Source organism: Eutrigla gurnardus (assembly GCF_963514095.1).
Source record: "Eutrigla gurnardus genome assembly, chromosome: 8".
Taxonomy (NCBI): domain Eukaryota; kingdom Metazoa; phylum Chordata; class Actinopteri; order Perciformes; family Triglidae; genus Eutrigla; species Eutrigla gurnardus.
Window position 1 is genome coordinate 18,039,483 of NC_139922.1, and position 24,214 is coordinate 18,063,696.

The 24,214-nt window shown below is 42.1% G+C and overlaps 2 protein-coding genes across 6 annotated transcripts; one reads left to right on the forward strand and one right to left on the reverse strand.

Annotated features, from left to right (window-relative positions):
* The first annotated feature begins 851 nt into the window (after positions 1-851).
* Positions 852-13,964, forward strand: LOC311016824 (hyaluronidase-2). 2 transcript variants are annotated; one of them, XM_084014779.1, is made up of 8 exons: positions 852-903; positions 1,219-1,329; positions 6,871-7,535; positions 8,238-8,486; positions 8,985-9,131; positions 9,425-9,511; positions 9,690-9,884; positions 12,455-13,964. In XM_084014779.1, the coding sequence occupies exons 3-8, from the start codon at positions 6,930-6,932 to the stop codon at positions 12,869-12,871; spliced, it is 1,701 nt and encodes a 566-aa protein (XP_083870905.1). In that variant the 5' UTR covers positions 852-903; positions 1,219-1,329; positions 6,871-6,929; the 3' UTR covers positions 12,872-13,964. The 2 variants fall into 2 exon arrangements, with proteins under 2 accessions (XP_083870905.1, XP_083870904.1); XM_084014778.1 differs by lacking the exon at positions 852-903 and having other exon boundaries at positions 1,072-1,329.
* A 142-nt stretch (positions 13,965-14,106) lies between these two features.
* On the reverse strand, positions 14,107-22,719 carry borcs6 (BLOC-1 related complex subunit 6). Of its 4 annotated transcripts, XR_014597542.1 has the most exons (8): positions 22,674-22,719; positions 20,679-21,310; positions 20,058-20,244; positions 19,693-19,875; positions 17,075-17,238; positions 16,879-16,962; positions 16,413-16,637; positions 14,107-15,083 (listed from the first exon to the last, which is right to left on the reverse strand). XR_014597542.1 is itself a non-coding variant. In XM_084014780.1 (7 exons), the coding sequence occupies exons 2-7, from the start codon at positions 21,297-21,299 to the stop codon at positions 16,512-16,514; spliced, it is 1,365 nt and encodes a 454-aa protein (XP_083870906.1). In that variant the 5' UTR covers positions 21,300-21,310; positions 22,674-22,719; the 3' UTR covers positions 14,107-16,511. The 4 variants fall into 4 exon arrangements, 3 of the variants coding, with proteins under 3 accessions (XP_083870906.1, XP_083870908.1, XP_083870907.1); XM_084014780.1 differs by having other exon boundaries at positions 14,107-16,637; XM_084014782.1 differs by having other exon boundaries at positions 14,107-16,637; positions 20,679-21,307; positions 22,674-22,696.
* Between the last annotated feature and the right edge of the window lie 1,495 nt (positions 22,720-24,214).

Below are 24,214 nucleotides of genomic sequence, written 5' to 3' on the forward strand. Positions count from 1 at the left end.
TCCGTCCCATCACAGATGCTACATGGTGTTTCTCTTACAACACTGATTAACTCTATCATACAAAATACAAAGCATAAAGATTCAAATGAAGCATATTGGATAAAAGCCGTTTCACACATTCAGACTAACTTTCCGTCGAGGCATCCACTGCCACACTCAGAAATCCTCCTTGATACAGCAATGTCACCAGTCCGCTCCTCTGTTAATATAATATAGAAATATCTCAGCACCTGCTGCACAGATGAAACGTGATGCAGACACATGTGTTACTTGATCAAGCACCACCAAAAGGTCAACATACCGCCACGCGTTTAAATCCTCAGGGGGGTGCTAGAGAGTCTAAACCAGAGGGCACGCTGAAGGCCGATACATGCAAATGTAAAAGGGTGAAAGAGGACAAGGCAGGAGGACAGGAAGCTAGGGAGGAAAGGTTAGAGGTGGATAGACGGTGGAAGAGGAAAAGGGGAGAGGTGCTTCATTGCTTTGTGAGACCAACACAGATATTCAATATATATGGTTTAATATACAATAACAGAGGCAAGTGCATAAGAAAAGAGATTATGGGGGAGGGAGGGAGGAAATTAGCTTGGGGAGGAGTTAAGTAAAGAAAGCATTTTTTTTTTAAATATAGGTAATTTAAAAAGAGCAGAGGTGAGAGAGGGGAGATCGACTGAGAGTTGGAGGAAGATGAGAAGAGACACAGGACGAAGAAGAGGAGGGAAGGGGGTGGTGGTAGAAGGAGGAAGACAGGTGTGATCCTCCACAGCTTGAGTGTCTGTTTAGCCAGGAGCGGTAGAGCAGAGGATTATGGGATTACGGTCAGTGTCGCTGGTCATGTGAGTTGGCGTGGTGGACGACCCTGCTTACCTTCGCTCAGGAAGGAAGCTTAGCCTGGCTGTGAAGGTGAGGTCACACACACCCACACACACTCCTGCCTCCATCTTTCTATCTCCTGCTCTGACTCTCAACTCCTCCTCCACCTCTCTTTTCTTTTTCACCTCTTTTCCTCACTCATTTCCCTCCCATACCTCCCCCCTCCTGACACTTTTGTCTCTCTTTTTAATTCTCTTGTCTATTCCTGTCTCTTTATCTCCCTCCCTCTCTTTCTTTATCTCTGTCGTCCAGATGTCAGGCTGCTTTTTTGCTGCATGTTATACATGCACAGCTTATCCATGCCCTCACAAATCCAGCAGGATTCCTTGTTTCTTCTATCTGAAGGAGTAACGCATAAAACAGAAGAATGAGGAATTAAATATTGCGGTATCAGAAGCAGTAACTCAGATCATGTCCAGACTGTGAGGAGTCAACGCAGGAACGACCCCGGCCTCGGTAAGTTGGTCTTGGCTTGATGTGGCGGTTGACATTATAGAATGTATCTAATTTTACTGGTCATTTGAATTAAATTCAAGTGGTAAATAAATGACAAATATTGTATATTAAGCAATGTATGAAATATATAAAGCCAAATTAAAATAGAAACAGACGGAATTAGATGTTGGACTAAGTGAGAACACAGCAGCACAGATCAATTGAATTACTTTGAATGCAAATGTATTGTTTTATTCATGACAACTGTTCAGGGATGAGCCTATAATCAAACTGGGTTACCATTTTGTTTCAAGTCATTTATTCTGTTTGAATCCCTGAATACAAATCTGAGATGTTGGCAGCCATCCAGAGGTCTGGACCGAAGTGGGGCAGGGAGGTAGAAATGTTCTTTGGGGGGTTTTTTTCTTCAAAAAGAAAAACAAAAGCTTTCTCAAATTCATGTCAAGTTCAACATTTTACAACATGAGTGAAAATGTAGCTCAACAGCTAATTTTCCTCTACAGGTGCACAAATCTGCATCTAGATTAAACAAGGGTTGAGAAAATAAAGATTTCTTTGTCACTTATAAACAATTCCACTCGAAGGCGAGAAGTTTGAAGCTTGATTTTACTTAAATAACGACCGTCCACCATCTTGCCACACTGACTTCCGTCTGTGCTGGAGCCTCAAATAATATCATTGAATCATTAAAGGAAAATATGCTGTAATAAATGAAGAGCACCTCTTGAAAATTAACAACTGGAAATATCAAAAGGAAACAGTTATCAGAGAAGAGTCATTGATAGTGTGGTTCATATTTAAATATTTTGAGCGTGTGGCAGTAAGCTATTAAAACTACCGCTGGACTGATCTGAGCTGATATTAGGTGGGATTCCCAGAAATTATTATGGAAGAGTGACGCGTATTGCTTATGATAGCATGCAATGCATCAGGCTGCTGGACGAGGAGAAATGATGGCCTGACTGTGATATGACAGAAAGCTCGATGGCTCCTACAGTTGAATTCTTCCAGATGTTTTAATATCCAACCACACATTTGCTGAGCAAACGGAAGCCACTATTACTTTCATAACTGCATCCACACACACACACTTTGTCGGATGACATAAATGATATCAAAGATACAAGATCCTGAAGCTGTGAGAGATGCTCGTCTACGATCACATGTGCTACGACTCCTGAACAGATGTACTGTGCGTTGCCTTGCTGTTACATGGCCTCGCCGGTTCTTTTCTGGGCATCAGATTGGAGTGACGCATGTATCGTCCTAATCTCAGCTGATTTCACTCCCTGATTGGATCCTACTGATGCTTCCTCCGCGTCGCTGAGCGGCAGCACAAACAGTGCAGCCAGAGAGCCGAGGGGGGGGGCAGGCCCTTTGCTTTGTCATCGCAGGGTAAACACAGGTGTAATTAACTACATTAATTATGTTCCATTTAGGTGGGCCGGCGTCCTGGTATTGTGCATGCTGGCTCAGTGGAATAAACAGACTAAACCAGTGTTTACCCTGCTGTGAGACGTCAAACGGCTGCTGAAAGGACCTTGAAGGGGAATCGACTCCTTCCACTTTATATTTAAAAGAAAACATGACGCCGTTCCCCCTTTTTTACCCCTGAAAGGTTTGAATTAAAACAGAACAAAGTATTTCGATATTCATTATAATTTCATACAATAGCAGTGTCTGTTTGCCAAGATGTAACATAATGAGCAAGTTTTTGTTCATGGATATTTTTCTTCTCAAACTCAGGTTGTTCTTTTTAACATTGTTTGATGATGACGAGAGGAAATCAGAGACAGCAGGTTCAAATATCCCTTTGCTCGTTTTACTGGCACAGCGGCCCTTCATTGGAGAGGAGCACACAAATGAACTGTGAGATGAAAACGAGCACATTAAAAAATGAAATACGGGAACTTTTGGCTGGAGGACTTACTGTAATGATGACACAAATGATTGATACGTTTAATAGTATCTACTAAATTTGATTTTTTTTTTACTTTACTCACTATGCTTCTTCTATATCATTTAATGAACTGATTTTTTAGAAGTGAACCTCTGAACTAATGAGTCATATATCAGCTGACACACTGCATAACCATTAAGGTCGAAGGTGTTTGCTTTGAGCTGCGGAGGCGGTGGGCTCAGGATCAGCCTCGGCCCAGACAGACGGGTAAACACAGACCAGAGGCTTTGTCCCGACAGATTAGCCAGCTATCACGTTCACTACTACCAGAATGACGAGCTATCAGAATGAATAAAAGTAGCAGACTGAGACCAGAAAACGGGTGATGATTGTAATAACAATCTTTATTAAATGGTTATTAAAGTGAGTCTTAAAATCCCCCATTACATTTAAGTGATTAATAAAGAAATGCAATTATAAAGCATTACTTAATCATTAGTTAAGCATGACTAATTTGTGGATTAAAACCTTGAAAAACACATTTTCCCTGTTTTTTTAAAGCACATTTTTAACGTGACGGATTTAGGGACAGGACACTGTGCATACTGTGAACTCTGGCCTCCTTAGTATTAGTGGCTTATGATGTTGGTGATCTGGGAGCTTATTCAACTGTTCTACGGAAGTCTGTGTAAAGAACATAAGTTAAATGCTTAAACTGGCCTGAGGCTGAGATCTGGTGGATTACTGTAACATTCGATTTACAACTTCCAACATTTAAAAAGTGGGTGCCATTTAATATAATATTTCAGTGTGGATTTTATTAAATAATCCTGTTAAATGCTTATATGAAATCACTTGTGTGTTTGGACACACTGGTGTTTTTTGACTTTAGCCTGATTAGACCTCTTCTCATGACTGTGTAGGCGTTCCACGTATGGACTTGCATTTAAACCGCTCTCGTCTTCCGAACACTTGCTGAACCTGACGCGTCAACATTCCTACACTGATGGCGGAGGCTCTCATACCTGCCCATCAGAATCTAAACTAACACATTCCTTACACCTTCGAGAGCAATTTGGGGTTCAGCATCTTGCACAAGGTCACTTTTCCAAGTGTGTGTATTTATCTGTACGTAGAATATTTAATGTTACAAGAATCCTTTGTTATTTTTAGTTGCACTTAGTCTCCACCAGACATTGGTGGCATAGTGTTACATTTCCTTTTTTAATTGCTCACCAAAACGTGACATGTTCCTGGTGAAGAAAAATAAGGTGAAAATGCTACAAGCCTACAGTTCAGTTTGACTGTAATCAAACCAAAAGCTCAAAAACATATTCAGTAAACAGTGGATGAACATGCAGGGACGGCGTGTCAGTTTCCACTCGTAACACGCATAGTGTTTTCAAAATAACCCATTTTCCATCATAAGTTGAGGTCTCTTTTAGGTTCACTAATGCCACAAAACTAATTGGTTAGGTTTCGGTAACAAGTACTCGCTTAGGTGTTAAGTAGGATATGTTATTTACAGCAAGTAAGGAACAAGAAGTCACCGCAGACTTGGTTTCACACGGGACACAAACGGCAGTCTCCTGGGTGAAAGTCCTGTGTTTGGCCCCTCCCTCCCGATACTTGAACTTGTGTATCACAGCCAATAGCACTGATCTGATATTTAACCTTCATATATCCAGGATTATCCCAGTGAGATTTTGAATCTCTTTTACATTGTGATGGTTCACTCATTTGCTACGTCCATCATCAATTTTCAACATAACAATATTTTTTTTTTCTGGAGCTAATGATAGAGGAAGCTGACGAGGGAAACATCTCGTTTCTTTCGTCAGACAGCATGTACGGATCGTGTGATGCATTGTTGTTTAAATCAGCTGCTTAATGGTATGAAAACGTGATGTTGGATCATTACATAGAATCACATACTTGGTGATTCTCATTATACTACATCAGTTTCTCTGAATGTCTAATAATGATGTAAACACACAGGCATGATACATACATTCTGTACATCCATTGCAAATGTCCTCATGCGGCACATTTTAATTGTGCCAATTTGCCAAACTGTCAAAACATACAGGCAAAACAAACAGTTAAACCAGTGTAGCACACTTCCTGTTTACCCACACACTCTATATTGTACCTTTTATGTTAATTTGTGTCTCTGTGTGTGTGAAACAGGTACCGCAGGATTAGTGACATAATTCTTGTTGGACACTGCTGTTATTTTTCCACACTTTGCCTTGATTACACCACCTCCACAAAAGCTGCCACTCACACAACATTTTAAAATAGTAACATTTAGTGTTGCCTCCAGTTCTCATTATCTCCCATCATGTGTTGAACAAGAGCCTTCAGTGTAACTGTTGAAAAACACCATATATTTCTCTCAGTTGGCCAAAAACCTTTGCTAATCAGGCCCATTATTGACAATACCTGTCTGTTATGTGGAAGGGCTTCCCCCTGTGTCTGTCTGTTACGAACAGAACTTTATTTCAAATAATACTTCTCCTGCTATATATTTTTTATTTGACAGCAAGACAAATCATAAGACAGGCAGCAAAACTTCCATCCTGGAAAAACAATGTTTTCGTCAAAAGTTACTTTTCTCCAGTGATTTCTGGGTTGGGGTTAGAATAATGATATATATATATATATATATATATATAAAAATATATATTCAGGGTCGCGGGCTGGAGCCGATCCCAGCCATCATTGGGCGAAGGCACGGGGAGAACATGCAAACAGACACACAGAAGGAGCCCGAACCCGACCCGGGAATCGAACCTGGGGACCCTCTATAAATAAATAAATGAATAAATATATGAATAAATAAATAATTGGCCTGATTCTTTGGCTTAAATAATCAGGAAAATATAGTAATGTTATTATAAGTTATCAATAATCCTTTTCTAGTTATTTTCCGCTACATTTTTCTGTTTCACGTGAAAAAAAATCCTTCTGATGAAAGTGGTAATTTCTTGGTGGACTCACTCCGATGTCCCACCGGTATCGCAGCAGAGCAGTGTGAAAACAAACATGTTTTACCTTCTTTACAACTATGCAAAGCCTTGCACACAATCGGTAACCACTTTAAAACCCAACTGAGCGTCTACTGTATCCTCAATCACGCAGTGTATAAAATATGAGCTACATGGGCTTTCTTCATGACATGTGACTGAGGGAACCGATGAGACATCTATAAACAGTCACAGATCTGAGTAAACCCACTTAAAATGGAGGAGATGAAGGAGGCTAGAGAATGGAAACAGTTAAAGGAGGATTTAAACCTTTAAAATGAGACACAGAAGTGCAACTCATTAAAGAGCAGATAGAAGCAAATGTGAAATTACTGTAGAAAGAATACAGTAAAGCAATGGCAGACTAAACCATGAGTGTTGTGTTTATGGCTCCGACTTTCTGCATGTCAAAGTGTCGCTTGCTGCTACGTAGGATGGCTTAAATGCAGAGGTCAAATGTTATGCATGTATGTGAAGATACATTTAAAGTTCAGCTCATGTCAACATGTCTGCAGGGGAATAATTCTGCTGTTGTTCATCGCTTGCTGCTCATGATTTGATCATGATCACAACAGAATGGAGAAGGTTTGACTTCTGCTTTGTGTTTTACAGGATCATGATTGGCTGCGAGGGCCTGAAGGGGGTGACAGCCTGAGAGGTGGCTCGCTCCAATGGCGTGGACCGAGCTACGGTCGCGTCCAGACCCAAAGCCAGACCCAAAACTAACTCCCTACAATCTCAGGACTCGGGACACTTTTTCATCAGCTATCCTTCAAGTCCAGCCTTCAGTTTTACTGCCCCTCCTTCTCCTGCTTGCTGCCTTTGCTGACCCGGGTATTGCCGGCCCACCACAGCCAGCTTGCCCCCCTCTCCTATCTGGACAGCCTTTTATCATCTTCTGGGGCATCCCTGACACTTCCTGCTCCGGCCGGCCAGACCTAAGGTCTTTTGGGATGGAACAGGAGGGACGCGTGGCTGTCTTTTATGAGGACACACTGGGGAACTACCCTTATTTTATAGACAAAGACACACCGGTCAATGGGGGGCTACCACAGCACACTCGGCTGGACAACCACCTCCAGAAGGCACAGCAGGACTTGGAGGCAGCATTACCTGCCCCCAGGTACCTTGGACTGGGGGTGCTGCGCTGGGCAGAGTGGATCCCCCAGTGGTCAAGGAACCGAGAGAGGCAGGCTTTGTATCCAGATGCATCAAGAAACTTGATGAAAAACTTCTTTCCTAGCTGGACCCCTGAGGAGGTGGAGAAGTGGTCTCAGGTAAGGAAAGTCCAGGGAGAAACGCGCAAACCAGATGCTTTGTCTGGTTTTGCTTTTCCAGTAGGCCGACGCTACTCACATGTCAATATGCTAGTTATAAAGCTAACAGCTGGTTAGCTTAGCGTAACATAATAATGACTGGAACCAGGAGGAAACAGCCAGCCTGGCTCTGTCCAAACCAAATCCATACAGAAACATTGTGGTTTTACAGTGGGTTATGGCTTATGTGGCTATTTACTGGAATCTTCTATTCAGAGTGAGGTTGCCATGGCAACTGGCAAAGACACCAGAAAGTGACTGGGCCTGGTCAAGATAGTCTGCAACATAACCACCACATGTCTCAAGCTTTATATTTAATCAAAACACATGAGATAGTGGCGTTGATCTTTTATCCAACTCTTAACAAAGTAAATAACGTGTCCAACTGTTCCTTTAAAAGTCTGCAAAAATCATATAAATCCGATACTGCCATAAAGTTGTCCTGCTCACTGATTTGTAAACTTGCCCAGAGCCATTAAATGAGTAAATAATGGCTACAAAATCTTCAACAAACACATTTTTATCACCTACCTACGACCTACGGTTATATCTCTCAACCCTTTGGTTAACCAATTTCATATTCACTTTTGCAAAAATCCTTTGAAAGGCTTTAGATCAGAAAAGAGAAAGTGTCCTAAAGAGGATCTCTTGATCTTGTCACAGGTGGACTTCGAGGCAGCGGCCCAGTCAGTAATGATGGAAACTCTACGGGAGGTCAAAAGGTTAAGGCCCAAAGCATTATGGGGCGTCTCCCCTTACCCCAGCTGCTACAACGGCAATCCCGCCCAAACCACGTTAGCCAATTACACCGGCCAGTGCCCTGCTACGGAGATGGACCTTAACAACGAGCTCCTGTGGCTATGGAAACGAAGCTCTGCCCTCTACCCTCTCCTCACCCTGGAGAAGCTGCAGGTGGGTGTCGCTCCTGTGTTTTCCTTTTTTCTCTTTACATTTTTGTTGTGGTTAAACCAGATTGTAGTCATGCTGGCAGTTACATCAAACCTACTAGAGAAATTAAGAGAATAAACAATATAGAGAGCATAGAAAACCTCCATTTAAAAATATTTAAAGCCCACGTTCACACAACTACTTAAACTTTGCTGGATACAAGCAGGGAGGAAAGATAGATCAAGTGTCAAAAAGTTGTGAAACCTACACAAGTTACAAACATCAACTCGACTGCTGGAAGACACCAGAAACAGAATGAAATGAAAATGCAATGTGCTGTTTATCAGTGAGACTTAAAAAAAAAAAAAAAACTTACAATGCATACCAACATTTCTGTGAGCCCAGAGATGCACTTCACTTCAGCCCAAACTGCCGTCGTGGTGAAATTCAAATAATGAAAAGCTGTCAGGTGCTTGTTTTGTAGGTGAAAATGTGTCCAATCGATCCCCCCTTTTGTTACAGGGTGGGACCTCTGGAGCGAAGCTTTACTTGTCCAGTCAAATCAGAGAAGCACTACGAGTATCATCTCTGAGCGGGACTGCGTTCGATCTTCCTGTATTCCCAATGGTCAAGAGTTTCTACGCCTCAACCAACACCTTCCTGTCACAGGTGAGACATCAGCATCTGGTACGCATCAATGATAATGCAGAAAAAATTCATGTTGTATCATAGCACATAATATCCCCTGCTTCTGAAGTCTCTGTTTGTTTGAAAAGGAGAATAAATAGAAAGTTGAAAGCTGTTTTTCAGCCCACACTTGTATCATCAGGTGTTGGATTAAGGGTGAAATAAACAGAGGCCTCATACGACAAGTGCGATGGTGTTTAAACGGTATCACACTATGACGAGTACAAAGAGACTAGTTGAAAAAGGAGTTTCCTTGTATAATGTCTTGGTAACAGGCAGACCTGGTCAGCACCATAGGAGAGAGTGCTGCCATGGGAACAGCCGGAGTTGTCATCTGGGAGAGAAGTGAGACTAAGACGGAGGTAAACGACTATACATTTACAAACACAACCAACAAATGTCTTCACGTTTATCTGCTGATATTTAAGAATGTCAGGATTTCAGTTTATAACCACACAATTTGACCGTTTATTTGCTTTTTCACTTCACTGATTCAATTTCTACACATGGCTTTGTGCGTCCACCTGTCTTTTTCCCCAGAGAGAGTGTCAGGACCTGGCCGAGTTCGTCCGTAAGGTCCTGGGACCCTACTCCATCAACGTAACCACAGCGACACGACTCTGCTCGGCCTCTCTGTGCCAGGGAAAGGGCCGATGCGTCCGTCAGAATCCAGAAAGCTCCGCCTACCTCCACCTCCCGCCCCCGTCCGAAGCGGTGGAGAAAGTGACGGAAAAGGTGAGAGAATTAAATGCTAAGTAGATTACAAGATTTATCCGTGCTGCACCTTTAAACCCCATGTACATGGATGTCGTTATCGTTACAAGCTTGCTACATGAAGCTAAAACTACAGCGTTCCAAGTCTAAGCCAAGTTCAGATCACTGTACTTTTCACACTTCACAACTCTCCGACTTGTAATCCAGAGTCTTGAAGTCTTTTCCCTTTGCCCCTCCTCTTTAGAAGGCCAGCGGAAGGCCTCAGATCTGTTAACGCCAATGGGAGAAGTGAACACAAATTACGACCAATTCTTTTGCTCCATATTCACCAACGTAAATATTGGACGTATTTCCCCCAAGCCACATATCTTCCAAACATTTTTGAAATGGAAATGATATTTTTTCAGACAAACTAATCAAAAGTTCAAGACCTTTCTGTCTCAGCAACACACTCTCGCAGGATCAGGCAACTAACGTGTGGGAATGATTTGCTTTCATCCATCTACAACGCTTCCAATCGAGGTGTGAAATTGGGGGGGGGGAGGCCATGACATCTAGTCGTATACCATTTCAAATCAGCGGTGGAGGTCGTCACGTCTCCAACTACGTTTTCTCACAAAATCCAACGCGAGAGGTGAAATAACGTTATGCAACGCGCTTGTTGATGCTGTTTCCACACGTCTATTACTATTTTACTGTAGCTTGTCTCCTTTAGGTGCAACAACTGTGGTAGCTTGTCTCCTTTAGGTGCAACAACTGTGGTCCGTGTTCATTAAATTCGTAAATGACGTAAATTAACCAAAAGTGTTAGAGTGCGTCTTACATTTACATTTAGGGCATTTAGCAGACGCTTTTGTCCAAAGCGACTTACAATAAGTACAAAAGAAAGAAACCACAACATATCATTGCCGATTGCCGGTGTTAGGTCCTCGTCTGAGTAAAGTAGTAGCTGTTCAGCCAGGATACATTAAGAACAACAGTGCTATGATCAAAGTGCTATAGGTAAGAACATAGAAGTGGGTTTTTTTTTTGGGGGGGGGGGGGGGGGGGTTGTTAGTGGGAATTAAGGTGAAGTCTGAACAGGTGATTGAGCCTTTTTTCGGAAGATGGCAAGTACCTCTGCTGTCCAGACATTGGTCGGGAGTTCGTTCCACCACTGAGGCGCCAGAACAAAGAAGAGTCAGGACTTTGCTGAGAGACATTTGACTTTGGATGTAGAGGAGCGAAGTGCTCGCTTCGGGGCGTGTGGTTTGACCAGTGTTTGAAGGTAGATGGGTGCCGTTCTGTTGATGGCCCTGAAGGCCAGTGCCATCGTGAATTGGATGCGTGCTGCAAGAGGAAGCCAGTGGAGATCACAGAGGAGGGGGGTCACATGAGAGAGATGAAGACAAGGCGTGCTACAACGTTCTGGATAAGCTGCAATGGTTTAGTCGCCGAGACCGGGAGTCCAGCCAGGAGAGATTTGTAGTAGTCAAGGCGGGAGATGACCAGAGCTTGGACCAGGAGTTGCGTTGCGTCCCTTGTGAGGAAAGTCAGAATCCTGCGGATATTGTAGAGGGCAAATCTGCAGGATCGGGCCACAGCAGTGATATTGGGGGTACAGGATAGTTGGTCGAGGATTACACCCAGGTTCCTCACAGTTGATGAAGGCAATACTGGGATGTCCTCGACAGTGACCGACAGGTCCATGTGAGGGCAGTCTTTCCCTGGGATGAAGAGGAGTTCGGTTTTCTGCAGGTTAAGTTTGAGGTCATGCGCAGTTGTGAGGACCGAGATGTCTGCCAGACATACCGAGATGCGAGTTGCAATTCGGGTGTCGGAGGTCGGGGGAAAAGAGAGGCGGAGGCTGGGGTTGGAGGCGGAAGAGTTGATGCTTGACAGGTAGAAGGCAGATTTAGCTGCTGAAACAGAGGTGAAGTCAGAGAGGAGGTGGTGGTAGTGAGCAAGGTCCTCACCCTGGCCTGATTTCTTCCATTTTCTCTCTGCCGCTCGCAACACTGATCTGTTGGAGAGATTCGGACTGCCAGGGAGGGGAGGGAGATGATCGTCTTCAAGTTACATGCTTTAAAATAAGTGAACAAACACACACAATGGTGAGATATTATATGTGATTAAAATGGGCTTGTAAAAAAAAAAACCTGTGAACACATGGTGAAAGGCGAACGTGTCAAAAGAGACACAAGTTCTCAGCTCGTGTTCTTTCTGTGTGTCACGACTGATAAGGATAACCAAGACAACAGCGGGGAGCCAGTTGCCTGAGGATCTTCTGTTTCGACAGTAAGAAGGCAGAGAGGGAAACAGTAGCTGAGACACAATATAGGAAGACTTGACAGAGCACTGAGCACAAGAACATTGTGTTCTCTGGGAACTCATCACTTTTTGGAAATCTCTGGACGGGGCTGCAATACTATTCACTTTGCATAAAAAGAAAGACACAATATGAAGTATGACTATTGCTGTAGCTGGAGAACATTTATTTCCTTTTAGGTTTGAGTTGTACTATTTAGTCTTCAGCTTTCAGACTGATACATTAAAAATGACAGCTGCGATGTTTGGCAATTCATTTTTTTCCCCTCCATCTTACATCTCAGGAAGCAGAGGCAGCAAAAGCCACAGATCAGCCGGACACCAACACTAAACCCGCAGAACCGGACCCAGCTGAGATCTGGAAAAAAGACTTCCAGTGCCAGTGGTACAAGACTGCAGACGGGGACGTCTCAGACCAGCAGCCCCCCAAAGATGGAGCGTCTGTTGGGAGGTCGCTGAAAGAAGACGTTGGAGATGTATCGGGGACTACAACAGCTTCTACGATGGCTTCTACAGCAGCCTCGACAACAAAAGGTGCCTCTGTGACTGAGTTCAGAGGAAGCAGTTCACCCGATACCAGCAGCCCGACGCCTTCACTGGAAGTAACTGCAGACAGCGGTACGAATCCAGCGATTGCCCCAAAACTGACTGTTCTGCTATTGGTGCTGGCTGGAAGTCTTTGCCTGGAACCTTACATGTGAACAAACCAGCCTTCATCTGGAAAAGTCTGGGCTATAACTGCAATACGAGCCCTTCTGAAGTGCCCTTGAGCAAGACACTGAATCCCTGCAAGCTGCAGGTGTGCTGCTTTGTAGAGTAATATTTTTTTTTTTTTAAATGACAGCAAACCATGTTCAGAGCTGGAACTTCAAACCTATTGCAGGATGTGCCAAGAGACAGTAGCGGTACAAACACCATTTAAGAGGAAGGAGATGCGACATCGCAGTTACTTTATTGTCATATCAAATCAGTCAGACAGTCGTGACCACAGATACACAAAAGCAGTCTGAAAAACCTATACTTGAGGTTTTATTTTCTTTGCACATTTTGTATTTACATTTCAGTCCTTTGCTATACAGAAATTACGTCACAATTTTAAGGCCTAAAGTACTCCCGTGTTTCTCTTTCCATAATATAAATGTATTTAAAGGGCCGGATCAAACATCCCATTCACCTCCATCATAGAGCATAGAAATGTCAGAAACTAAATATATTAAAAGTGGGAAAATAAAACCAAAAATATCTGCATTGCTATTTGCTAGATACCAGAGAGGTAGGGGAGACGTCATAGTTCTAATTTGAGTGAACCAGCCCTTTAACCTGCCTTAAAGAGCTTGTTGTTTTCAGTAGTTAGTTTGAGGGTCACATATCTAAAATGCAATTTCAGACAAACAAAATGTGTCAACTTTGGCCTTCAAATGTTGCATATTGTCAAAAACATCCAGGCATTGTGGATCGTTAATATAGTCTTCTGATGAACTGCAGCTCTCTAGCATCCTCTGCCTGAGTTCTGGCAAAACCCTGCAACATTCAACACCGTCCTTTTTGAAATGTCACAGTAGAGAAAGCATGAATAATAAAATGAACAATGTCTGGATTGCATTCAGTTTCAGGGTTGTGGTATTGTGCTCGCTGTCTCACCGTCACAGCTGACTGGGACACTTCAATAAAACAAAGCCACCTTTAAGTTTATTGGTAACTCAAAATATCTGCTGTGAAAAATGCCTATTGGTCTCTCCAGCATTTAAAAAAAAAAAAAAAAAAGACAAACCTTTAAAAGGAAAGAAAGAAAACACTGCACTTCAGTCCATAACAGGCAACCTGCATGTATGTATATATTTTTGTAATTCAGTGTTGTTTATATCTGGTATCCCTTCAGTGGTCACTGAGGCAGTACACTGAAAAAAAAACATGTAATAAAAGATGGAAACATTTGTTTTTGCAGCTCATGTAAATTTATTTGTTATTTTTCAATAAAATATACACTCAAGACGAAGGGTATCTAAATTGTTTTTTAGTTACAGAAAGAGATCATATCTACACAGGTGCATCTGATTGTACAACAGAAAATGAATCAATCCCACATTTACATTATGAACAATGACATTTCCTCATATCTCAAGGGTCCTTTCTCACCTCGGAAATCTACTAAGACTCCCGAACGTCCACTCTCTGGACGTTAACCTTCATCTCCAAAAGGGCATTTACATCTTTATAACCACGGACATGTTCAGGAGTACATTTCAGGATAATCAAGGGAATCAGGGTCATTATATTCTTTAACATAAGCTTTTTAAAGATTCGTTCCATCCTCTTGGATGTTTACCCCCCCCCCCCACAACAAGCTCGGGGAATGTGACAAAGAGAAAAAGAGCAGATTTGTACACAGAAATGCAATACAAGCTTTTAGTGAAGCCGACGACATGATCTTTTCCCATACAGGTGAAAACACATCAACAGGTAACAATGCAGAGCCACGGTTAGAATGTGTCACTATTTTGCTTGCAGTATTGCTCGGATGACACTTTGTCCATTATACATCCCAAAATGCACCAAATTGAGAAAAATGTTGCCTGCCTTCATTAATAGGTACACGTACAAGTAATAGTACGGGACTCTAGTACGCGTACAGTGAGCTACCCATCAGTGCAAAGACAGAAATACCACAGTCTCTTCCTTAAATAAAGTATAACGCTCCATGAGAGCAAATGGCTTTGAGTTGGTAAAATAACAGCCTAGCAACACCACGGTTGCTCACTGGCTTTTATCTTTCAGTAAATTCATAAATACTCACTGCAATTAAAATGTGATACAAGTCCACGTTAGTTCACATGCGAAGGCTGTGTTGACGCCGGAGACGGTTCCCAGATTTAATCCTCCTTTGTCGAAACAAAGTGTCCAAGCTTTTCAATGCTAGAGGAAACAAAAGCGAGGACATGCTGCACAGAAGTTTCTTTGTGTCTGTCACATTCAGAAGCAAACCGTAACCCATTTGAATTTCATTTACAGAATTGCCCACCTGAAAATTAAAATACGAATGTGGTGAATGCAGAATAAATGTTGAGTTTTCAACCATTTGACAGGAGAAGCCAAAACCCACAACGTATTCATATATCTGGTTGAAAATGGATTCAGAATGTGTTTTAAAACTGATCTCTTCTAATACATATATAATTTATTTAAATTAGCTGAATCTAGACTGAAACAGCATGATCCAATTAATGACACTGAGCAGTTTGTTGGCTCAGTTACTTCTGATCTCATGAAAATCTTCAGGCTGGCAGAATTTATCAGTCCTGCATGAAGTGTTTTTACTAAAAATCTCAAGCCATTGTGAATGTTGTGATACGCCATGAGATATTTATGTGCTCAAATACATTTTGGATTGAATTGGTGGTTGCTTTAAATTACAGAAGGAGACCTGTGATTTATAAAGGTGTTTTCTAAATGATCAGTGAGAGAATCTGAGTAGAAAAAGTTAAACACTTTCATTACCTTTCGACAACTCCCCCTCAAGCAGTTTTTGGCCTTAACCTCCAAATGCTCCAGTGGGGATGTTCAGTGGCCAACAGTGAAACAAGTCTGGCTGTACTGGTACAGTTCCCAGTGACACACAGCAGTGAAAAGCAAGCATGCTGAGCAAACCGAATAAATAAACATTAAAATAAGACAGACAGACAGATACGATAATCCCCTCCTCTCATTCCGCCTGCAATGAAATAATCTGATCTTTGTTGCATAAGATTTAAAAAAACTGACTTTCTGTTCCTGTGCAAAAGTCACTTTCTTCTGAGCAGTTCATACCTCTCCATGAGCGGAGAGGGACGGAGAGAGAAACATTGCCCCCATTTGGGGAGGGAAGGTTAGTGCAATCTGAACAAAGCGGGCTGGACGGAGAATGACACCATATTCCTTCTCAGACTGTAAACGCAGCTTCAAGGATCTGTTAGAATGTTCACGGCACTTGACGGACTGTCTCCAAAACGGGTTAATTTGTAAGATTTGGTTTTCACGACAACTTCATTAGAGGAAGTGATGGTGCCTCTTAGAAGGATGAGAAAGCTTAACCCCCGAGAGCAAATCAAGCGCAATTCAGTTGAAAGCTCCCAACACAAACATGGTCGTCTCCCAATTAAGAGCAAGTGGAAGGACTATGAGCGGCAATCATCCAGCATGCCTAGTAGCAATGATTCCAGGAATCCGGAGGTACACTAAATCTTCGCTGCAGTGTGTGTGTGCTACCTGCAGAAAGGTGGGCTTGCTTGTAGAAAGCCTTGTTCAGGATGTGCTTGATGTTGTGTCTTCACAGCTGGGGTATGTAATCGTACCGGACATGCAGGGTTACTTGCAGATCGCCTCCAGGGCATCCAGAGTGCGTTTGATGTCGCGGATCTGGGCAGCTAGGGTGTGTATGGGCTGCATGGAGCGATCCAGCTCCTCGCAGCGAGCCATCAGCGTATACATGCCCTGTGGGAGCAAAAACACGAGGCAGGCAATAAAAAAGCTGATGCCTTAATACTCACCTCAGCTAAATCAGTAGTGGATAGAAATATGTTAACATTATCAGAGTAGAAACTGTGAGGGCTGCCCATTGTGGCTTATGCTTTTGCTTTCTATTATGTTTTGTTTTTTTTGGTTTCAAGTTTATTTTGGTTTCAAGATTATTTATTTAATATAAATTTAAATTATAAATCCGAAAAAGTGTCACCTTTATACTCATGTCCACAGACTCTCCCAGGCTGTCAACGGAGTCTCTGTAGGTCTGGATGTAGCCCACACTCAGAGCTGTCATCTGGAGAAACAGAAGGATGGACGGAGAGATCCATATATATATATATATACGATGAAATACGATGAAGCTAAACAACAATATACACCATGAATTGACGGAGTTTCAGACTCACATTCTGGATGGTTCCATTGAGGCTCCGCATCATCATCTCCACGCTGTGTGCCACTTCCTGGGTGTGTCTCTGAAGATCCACTAGGACAGTGGGATCAATGGGAGGAATGTCGGCTGGTCTCCGTGACAACCCCCGGCTGCGGTAGATTGGACCTGAACAGTCCGCTGGTGAGAAATAATGATGAAATTAAATGGATAATATACACAAGTAGAGCTGCAACTAATGTTCATTTCCCATTGATTATTCTATAACTAGTCAAATCTATAAACAAATAGTGAAAATGCTTATCACAAGTTCCCAGAAGATTCAAGTTCAACAGCCCCATCGTTAATAATTTAAAAGAGATAAAAGCAGCAAATCCTTACATTTGAGGAGCAGGAGCCAGCTAATGTTTACATTTTTGCTTGATTTATGACAAATGATTAACCGATTGTCCAAATTGTTTTTAATCTTCTGTCAGGACAAACACGGTCAGAGGAAGGCATAGAGTGATGTAAACCACATGTGCATGCTGGAGCTAAAAATGACCACCACATAAAAAAATCACGTTAAAGAGAAAAATGGACAAAATGACACACAATTTATATTTAAGAGCAACAGAAGAATAATTCCCATTTAAAGAAACAGCTGCTCTCACAAGACGACTGCCGGCATAGATTGAAACAAATGATTGCACTTCATTAAAAGAACACTTTGGCAGAAGAAAAACGTAGCTTTCCATCTCTGAAAATGATTCCTGCCAGGCTGAAGCAGGACCTCAGTAAAGCTCTCTGGTCTAAACCAAGTCTGAGTCATCCATCCTAATTGAATCAGCAGGTAGAGGGAATGAGCTGCCACCGGGGGGCATATCGACTGTGTTTCCCTGTCGCAATTGAGTGGCTAGTTTAACTGATGCTCGAATCCAGAGGAGTTTTTCCGCCGAGTGAAGGGCAGGGGTTCAGGGTCTTTCTCCTGGAACATTTGACAAGATAGATGGCCGCTAATGGAGAGGCTGGACTTGGTCAACCTTCTGATTTTATAGAGATGGTTTAATTTCTGAAATTGCTATATATGTGTCACCTTTTTCAACAAAAAAAAAAACTGTCTCCGTTTCCATTTCTGAGGGTTTGAGCGTCTGCTGCTTGTTAAAACACACAGTGAGGTTGATTTAATCAGCCAGGAACACGTAGGGAGGGGGACAGAGCCAGGGCAAAGTGAGTGTCCATCACAATTTAATCAGTCATCTTAAAACCTCACTGAGTCGACTCTGATCATTAATGACAACCATGGTTGGGGTTCAGTGAACATACCTAAGATTTTCTTTTTTGAGAGAATGGACCTGCATTCCTAATATAGCACTTTTCTAGCCTTTTCAGCTACTCAATGAGCTTTACACTACATTCAGTATATTCACCCTTCGGGGGCAGTATCTTGCCCAAGGATACTTCGGCATTCAGACTGGAGGAGCCGGGATTCGAACAACGACCTTCCGATTGGAAGACGACTCACTCTACCTACTTTCTCTAACCAAAAATCAAGTTTATTTGATGTCCTTCACATGTTACCGCACTACACAGGACAGCCAGACGCTTTTAATAATGATCATCATAATGTACAAACGTGAGATCACCCCTCTGACTGCCATCAGACAACATTTTGATGCTTCTTGATTTTGCAGCTGCGATTGCTAGTTTGGTTTTCAATTGCAAATATCTGTTAAAATATACAGTCCGACTAAGAACATAGGTTCAGTCTCAAATCACTAAATTAAATTACATTTACCCTGAGCAAGGTTATTAATAAAACTGCTGCATTATGAACACTGCAGGGGGCAGATGATTTGTGGAAGCATCAATCAGTTCTTCATAAGACAACAGACAAAGCTATTCATTTGCTAAAGATAGTGCATTGATGTCCATTACTTCTTATGATTTGGACATTCACAAAGTTATGCATATATGATGAGCAGTAGCTGACTGGGCCTGTTCCCCTCCGCAGGGAAAAACTGGTTGTGAATCTGACTGCAAGTCAGACACCCTGCCTGCACTGCAGTTTCAGCACCACTGCCTGTAAAAATTAACCTGCTGAAATGCCATTTCTGACACCTCCCTCTGCAGAGGAAAATACAAACAGTTCATCTGTCAGAGCCTTATGAAAGCAAGCTGCCCTATGTGACTATTATTAAAGATGACGTATAATAACATAACGTATAATAGTTTATCAAGCAAGTGTGTGGTGGTAGGTCAAACAAATACAAGACACACCCGCTTTATGAAACAATAAAAATGAAATGTCAACATATGTCAACCTATCCTATGATTTGCAGAAACAATGCAAACATTTTTGTGGCAACTGGGCTGCCTCTATATATATAGTGTATGCACATGTTTGTTCTATATATATTCAGATCAAATTCAAGAAAACAGAGAAACACATATACTGTATTTGACGTATTTTCACATTCTCTTTGATGTAAACAAAATACATATATGTTAATTTAAGATATTACGTGTAACTTCTCCTAGTTGGGTTATGAATTACAAATGAATTATATTATATAGCTATACATTAAAATAAGAAATCTGACTTGATTTGTTTGAATACAATCTTGCAAAGTCTTTCTTCAGCTCCATACTCACAGTCACTGCAATCCAGACTGGGCTTGGAGCTCATCTTGATTTTCTGCTCCAGATTCTTGGTGATGAAGTGAGTCAGGTCACCCTCGTGGCTGACTGTCCCCTCTAGCTCCAGAGCTGAGGAGATTGTGGCTCTTCGGCCCTCTGACTGTCCACCTCTGCCCCCTCCCCGGGCCCCCGAACCACCTGTGGAGAATACACCAACATCAGCTGAATAAAAATTGTAAAATTCCCAGTAATTGTTGACTTATTTAAAGCTGGAAATTCTACTTTATATAGTTACAATTTCTCCTGTTCTTGTATTGCTATGCTAAAGGATGATTTGTGTGCAGTAAACCCAAAATCAAACCTGATTTACAGATATCTACCTCCACATGCTTGGCTGATTTCATCCAGGCTCTTGCTGTCCTGCATCCCCCTGACATTGCGGACCCAGACCTGGGCCATGACGTGGGGAGGGCAGGGGATGTCATCAGAGGGAAGAAGAGGTGGTGGAGTAGAGCAAGAGGAAGAGGTACTGGGACCAGGGGCTGAGGAGGAGTAGTGTCGTGAAGACTAAAAAGTAGGTGAGGAGAGAATAACAGAGAATAGAGTAGAAGAGGAAGTGAAGAAGAGAAGGTAAATTACTGTTTATTAAATCACACTGGAAAGTCATTATGAAAGCCAGTCCAAGCTCCCTCTTCTCATTGATGGACAGCTTCAAAGTTATCCATTTGGAAATAATGTCAATGCACTGTAGCTCCTTTGAAGCACACTGATGTCTCAGTATTGAGTGCATTTAAAAACAAGCAATCAAATCCTGATGGCATTTACTTGCATTGACCCTAAGTAGAGTGGCTGTTGTCTCGGTAACAGCTAATGTAGATCCAAATAAACAATAAACCTTAGTTCAGATTGTGCTCCGTTGTTTTCTCTTAATCCCATCATTATGTGTCCCCTCTGGTACACATAATCTAATAAAGATTAATATAATCCTACACTACACTCACCTCCACTTCTGTTCTCGCTGCTGCACGCTGATGAATCCACTTTTTTTCATTTTTCTCATCCTCTTCCTCATCCTGTTTCTCCTTTTCTCCATCTTCCTCCTCATCTCGGCTGTCGGTGTCTCCGTCTATAGTCTCTGTCTCCTGTCCGTCTGTAGAGTCAGGGCCTCCTCGCTGAGATGATTCTTGAGAGTGTGTCTGCTCAGCGGGGTCCCACAACAGAGCTGCACCAGGAGGCTCAACAGTGTTAGAGGCCTCTTGAAAGTCTGTGTCTTTGGACCCCGATTCTTCTGAGTCTTTAGAGTCTCCTGTGCGCGTGGCAGCAGGGAGTGAGAGGTCTGTCATATGAGAGGTGCGTGATGGTAAACTAGGAGACGTTCTCCCATTATTGTGCGTCTCTGTGTCCAATTGGCCTTCGCCGTCGTAAACTCTGTTTTCCACACCTACATGGTTCTCTGTGTGTTCAAGGGCTCTATCCGCTGATGCATCCCCAGAACAGGGTACTCTGCTCCCCCCACATTTCACCGAGACCAGAACGTGAGGGCCGTTCTCTGAAGAGATTGGTGTCACAACCCCGTTAGCCGTTTCTGGCACTTCTGTGCCAATCACAGGGGAGAGACTCATCCCTCCACCTGCTGGTGGGGAATTGCAATCAATTAGAGTGTCAAAAGAGTTTTTACCATGCATCCCTGCTTACAACAGCAGGGTATCATTATAAAAAAAACAGTGTCAATATCATATTTTGCTACTGACGCAATGCTCTTTTTCATACCTTTGTTGGAGTTAAACCGCTTTTCCTCACTGGATGAATCATTGTTAAAATAAAGGACCCAGATCAAATATAGCCTGATCAGATGACAGTATTCATTATTCAATCTATGGACACATTTCTGTTGGTAGACATTAGTCCGAAGGTCCTATAATCAGCCATAGCAAAGCTTCTATTATGGTACATGTAATTCTATGTGGCCTAAACTTCTTTGTGGTATAGTAGGTTTTCTGAAATCTCGATCAAGAAACTGTTTATAGGAAGCAATAACAAGATTGGGAATATCTGTCTGTTCAAGTAAATCACATGTATGTAAAAGCAAGGTAAATAATCACATTGAACAAAAACATTCTGTTAATTGCCATAAAGCAGTACTGCTCACAACATTGCCAACAATGGTCTTAAAATGCAATTAGAGATCTAAGAGGGGAGGGCTACCATGGTAACATGGAGAGCATAACATGATGGCTTACAACTATGTACTACCTACTTAATAAAGTGAGAGTTTACATCATATATTGAAACCCCCCTCAGCTTAGAGAAATGCTATTTTGTTCAAAGCAACAACAAGCCTCAGCCTCCACAAAACCCAGACATCTTCAACCCCGCCTATGTTCATAATTACACGCCATTGGGGCGAAGACTATTGAATCATAACCGTAGCTATTGTTTGGGACAACTGTGCCACGTATACATATATATATATATATATATATATATATATATATATATATATATATATATATATATATATATATATATTGTAGTTATTTTTTACGAAGTGTGAAATGACGTACTATTAGATTGCCTAGCATTCGCTTACACACTTGACTAACTTACTTACTGTTAGCTCGCGTTGCATTCTCAAGACTTTACGCGAACACCGCCCGTGGAGGTTGGACGGACGTCCTAGGATGAAGTCTACACTGCGTAACAGACCGATGGCAACAAATAAACGGACAACGCATTAAGTAACTGGCTGTCAGCGACGAGGAAGTTGGTGTCATCTTGTCATTAGCCGCCTAGCTAGCTCGCCGTCACGGTGAATGTTGTTGAATGATATTAGCGCAGCACGGCTAGCCGGGCCTTTAAATCACAACGCCGTCACAGCTCGTCTTTTATTGCTTCACACTGTTACACGTATAGTGGTGGTTAACTGTGACATGTCTTACTCATCTAATGATATACAACAGCACCGCAGAGCTTGGTTTAACGAAGTAAACACTCACCAGTGTAGTTCCCGTTCAGAAAACGCTAAGCAACAACCGAGTCCCACAAGAAAATCCTTCCCCACGAATCTCGGAACACATCAGTTCCGCCTCGCACAAATAATAACGACATTTCAAGCGAAATAGTGATAATGATAATATATTTATATATATTTATTTAATAATTGTATTCCTTGAATGTTAATGACTGAAAACTTGTTCTGTTGACAAAGCAGAATATCTATCATATCTACGTCTATCAAAATAATACAAATAATGTTGTTCATTCGTATTTAAAACAGATATACGTCTTCATGAAATGCTTTGTGCAGAGGAACTTTTTAAACGTCCACATGTTTAACTGTGTCAGTTTATTTGCCTCTATCCACACCACCACGGTTCATTCTGCATGTCACTCTGTTGTCCCACAGATGGAGACAAACACCACGCTCCCTCGGGCAATCGCCGGCCAAGTACATGGTGCATATTGGTGATTTCATGACGAACCTGACCTCTGACCTCCTAGTGAGGGCAGTAAACAATCAACACTGAATGCCTGTTGACCTTGACAATATTACGTGTCCCTAAGGATGTATAAACCAAACCTTGAGTGGAAGCTTTATCTTTTGAATGCCATTTACAGCAATGTCATAAGATTTTATCTTTGTCCTTTCAAGTTACTGGCCTCCAATAGCCACTTTTGTACTTGTAGTGAAATGTTGGCATTTCATCTTCCCCTCAGCAAACCTAGAGGGCAATGTGCTGCTGCACACTGTAGCACAGCATTCTCTTAAGACAGAAAACTAATTGTTTAACTGAGGAGACAGTGTATTGCAACACATGCAGTTTTGTGCTCAACTTCAAATGTAAGCCACATTGTTTTTAGGAGGTGTGATGATCATGCAAAACAAAAAATTAGCACCAGCACTGAAATACTGCATAGTAAAGACTAGGAAATTATTTCTATTGGCAATATCATTGTGAATGATTTCACACAATTTTCCTATCTGCAAAAGAAAGGTCAGGGCAAATATCACACAGTTGTGTCTATTCTAAGAGCTACAGAGCTACTCATAAACCATTTGAGAAATATGTTTGAAATTATTAAAACTGATGGTGATCAGACTGGAGAGGAGGTTTAAATAATGAGGAGGCCTCGGTTTCGCCTGTTTGCCTCCACAAGGGAAGCCGGGACAGCGTCTGTGGCATTTTAAACCCTTGAATGTGGCTAGAAATCACAAACACTGCTGCAGAGGAAGGATTCAAAACCACACTGTCGCCACATCTAAAGATCTTGTAAAATTTCTAATCTAGCCCATCCAGCCAGCCAGCTGCTCCCTCTCTCTCGGTGGGGATTTGTCTGTTTCATCCCATTTGTTCCCTCTCCTTTGTGCCAAACATCAAAGCTTGAGACTTTACCTAAAGACAATTAGACCTCTGAAATAAGCCAATGGATTCCAGAGATCCCCAATAGAACACCCAATAACCACCGTCATTTCACCAGATTTTATTTTCTTTGTTGGGAGATTACTGTCAGTGAGAAGCTTTTTTTTTTACACACA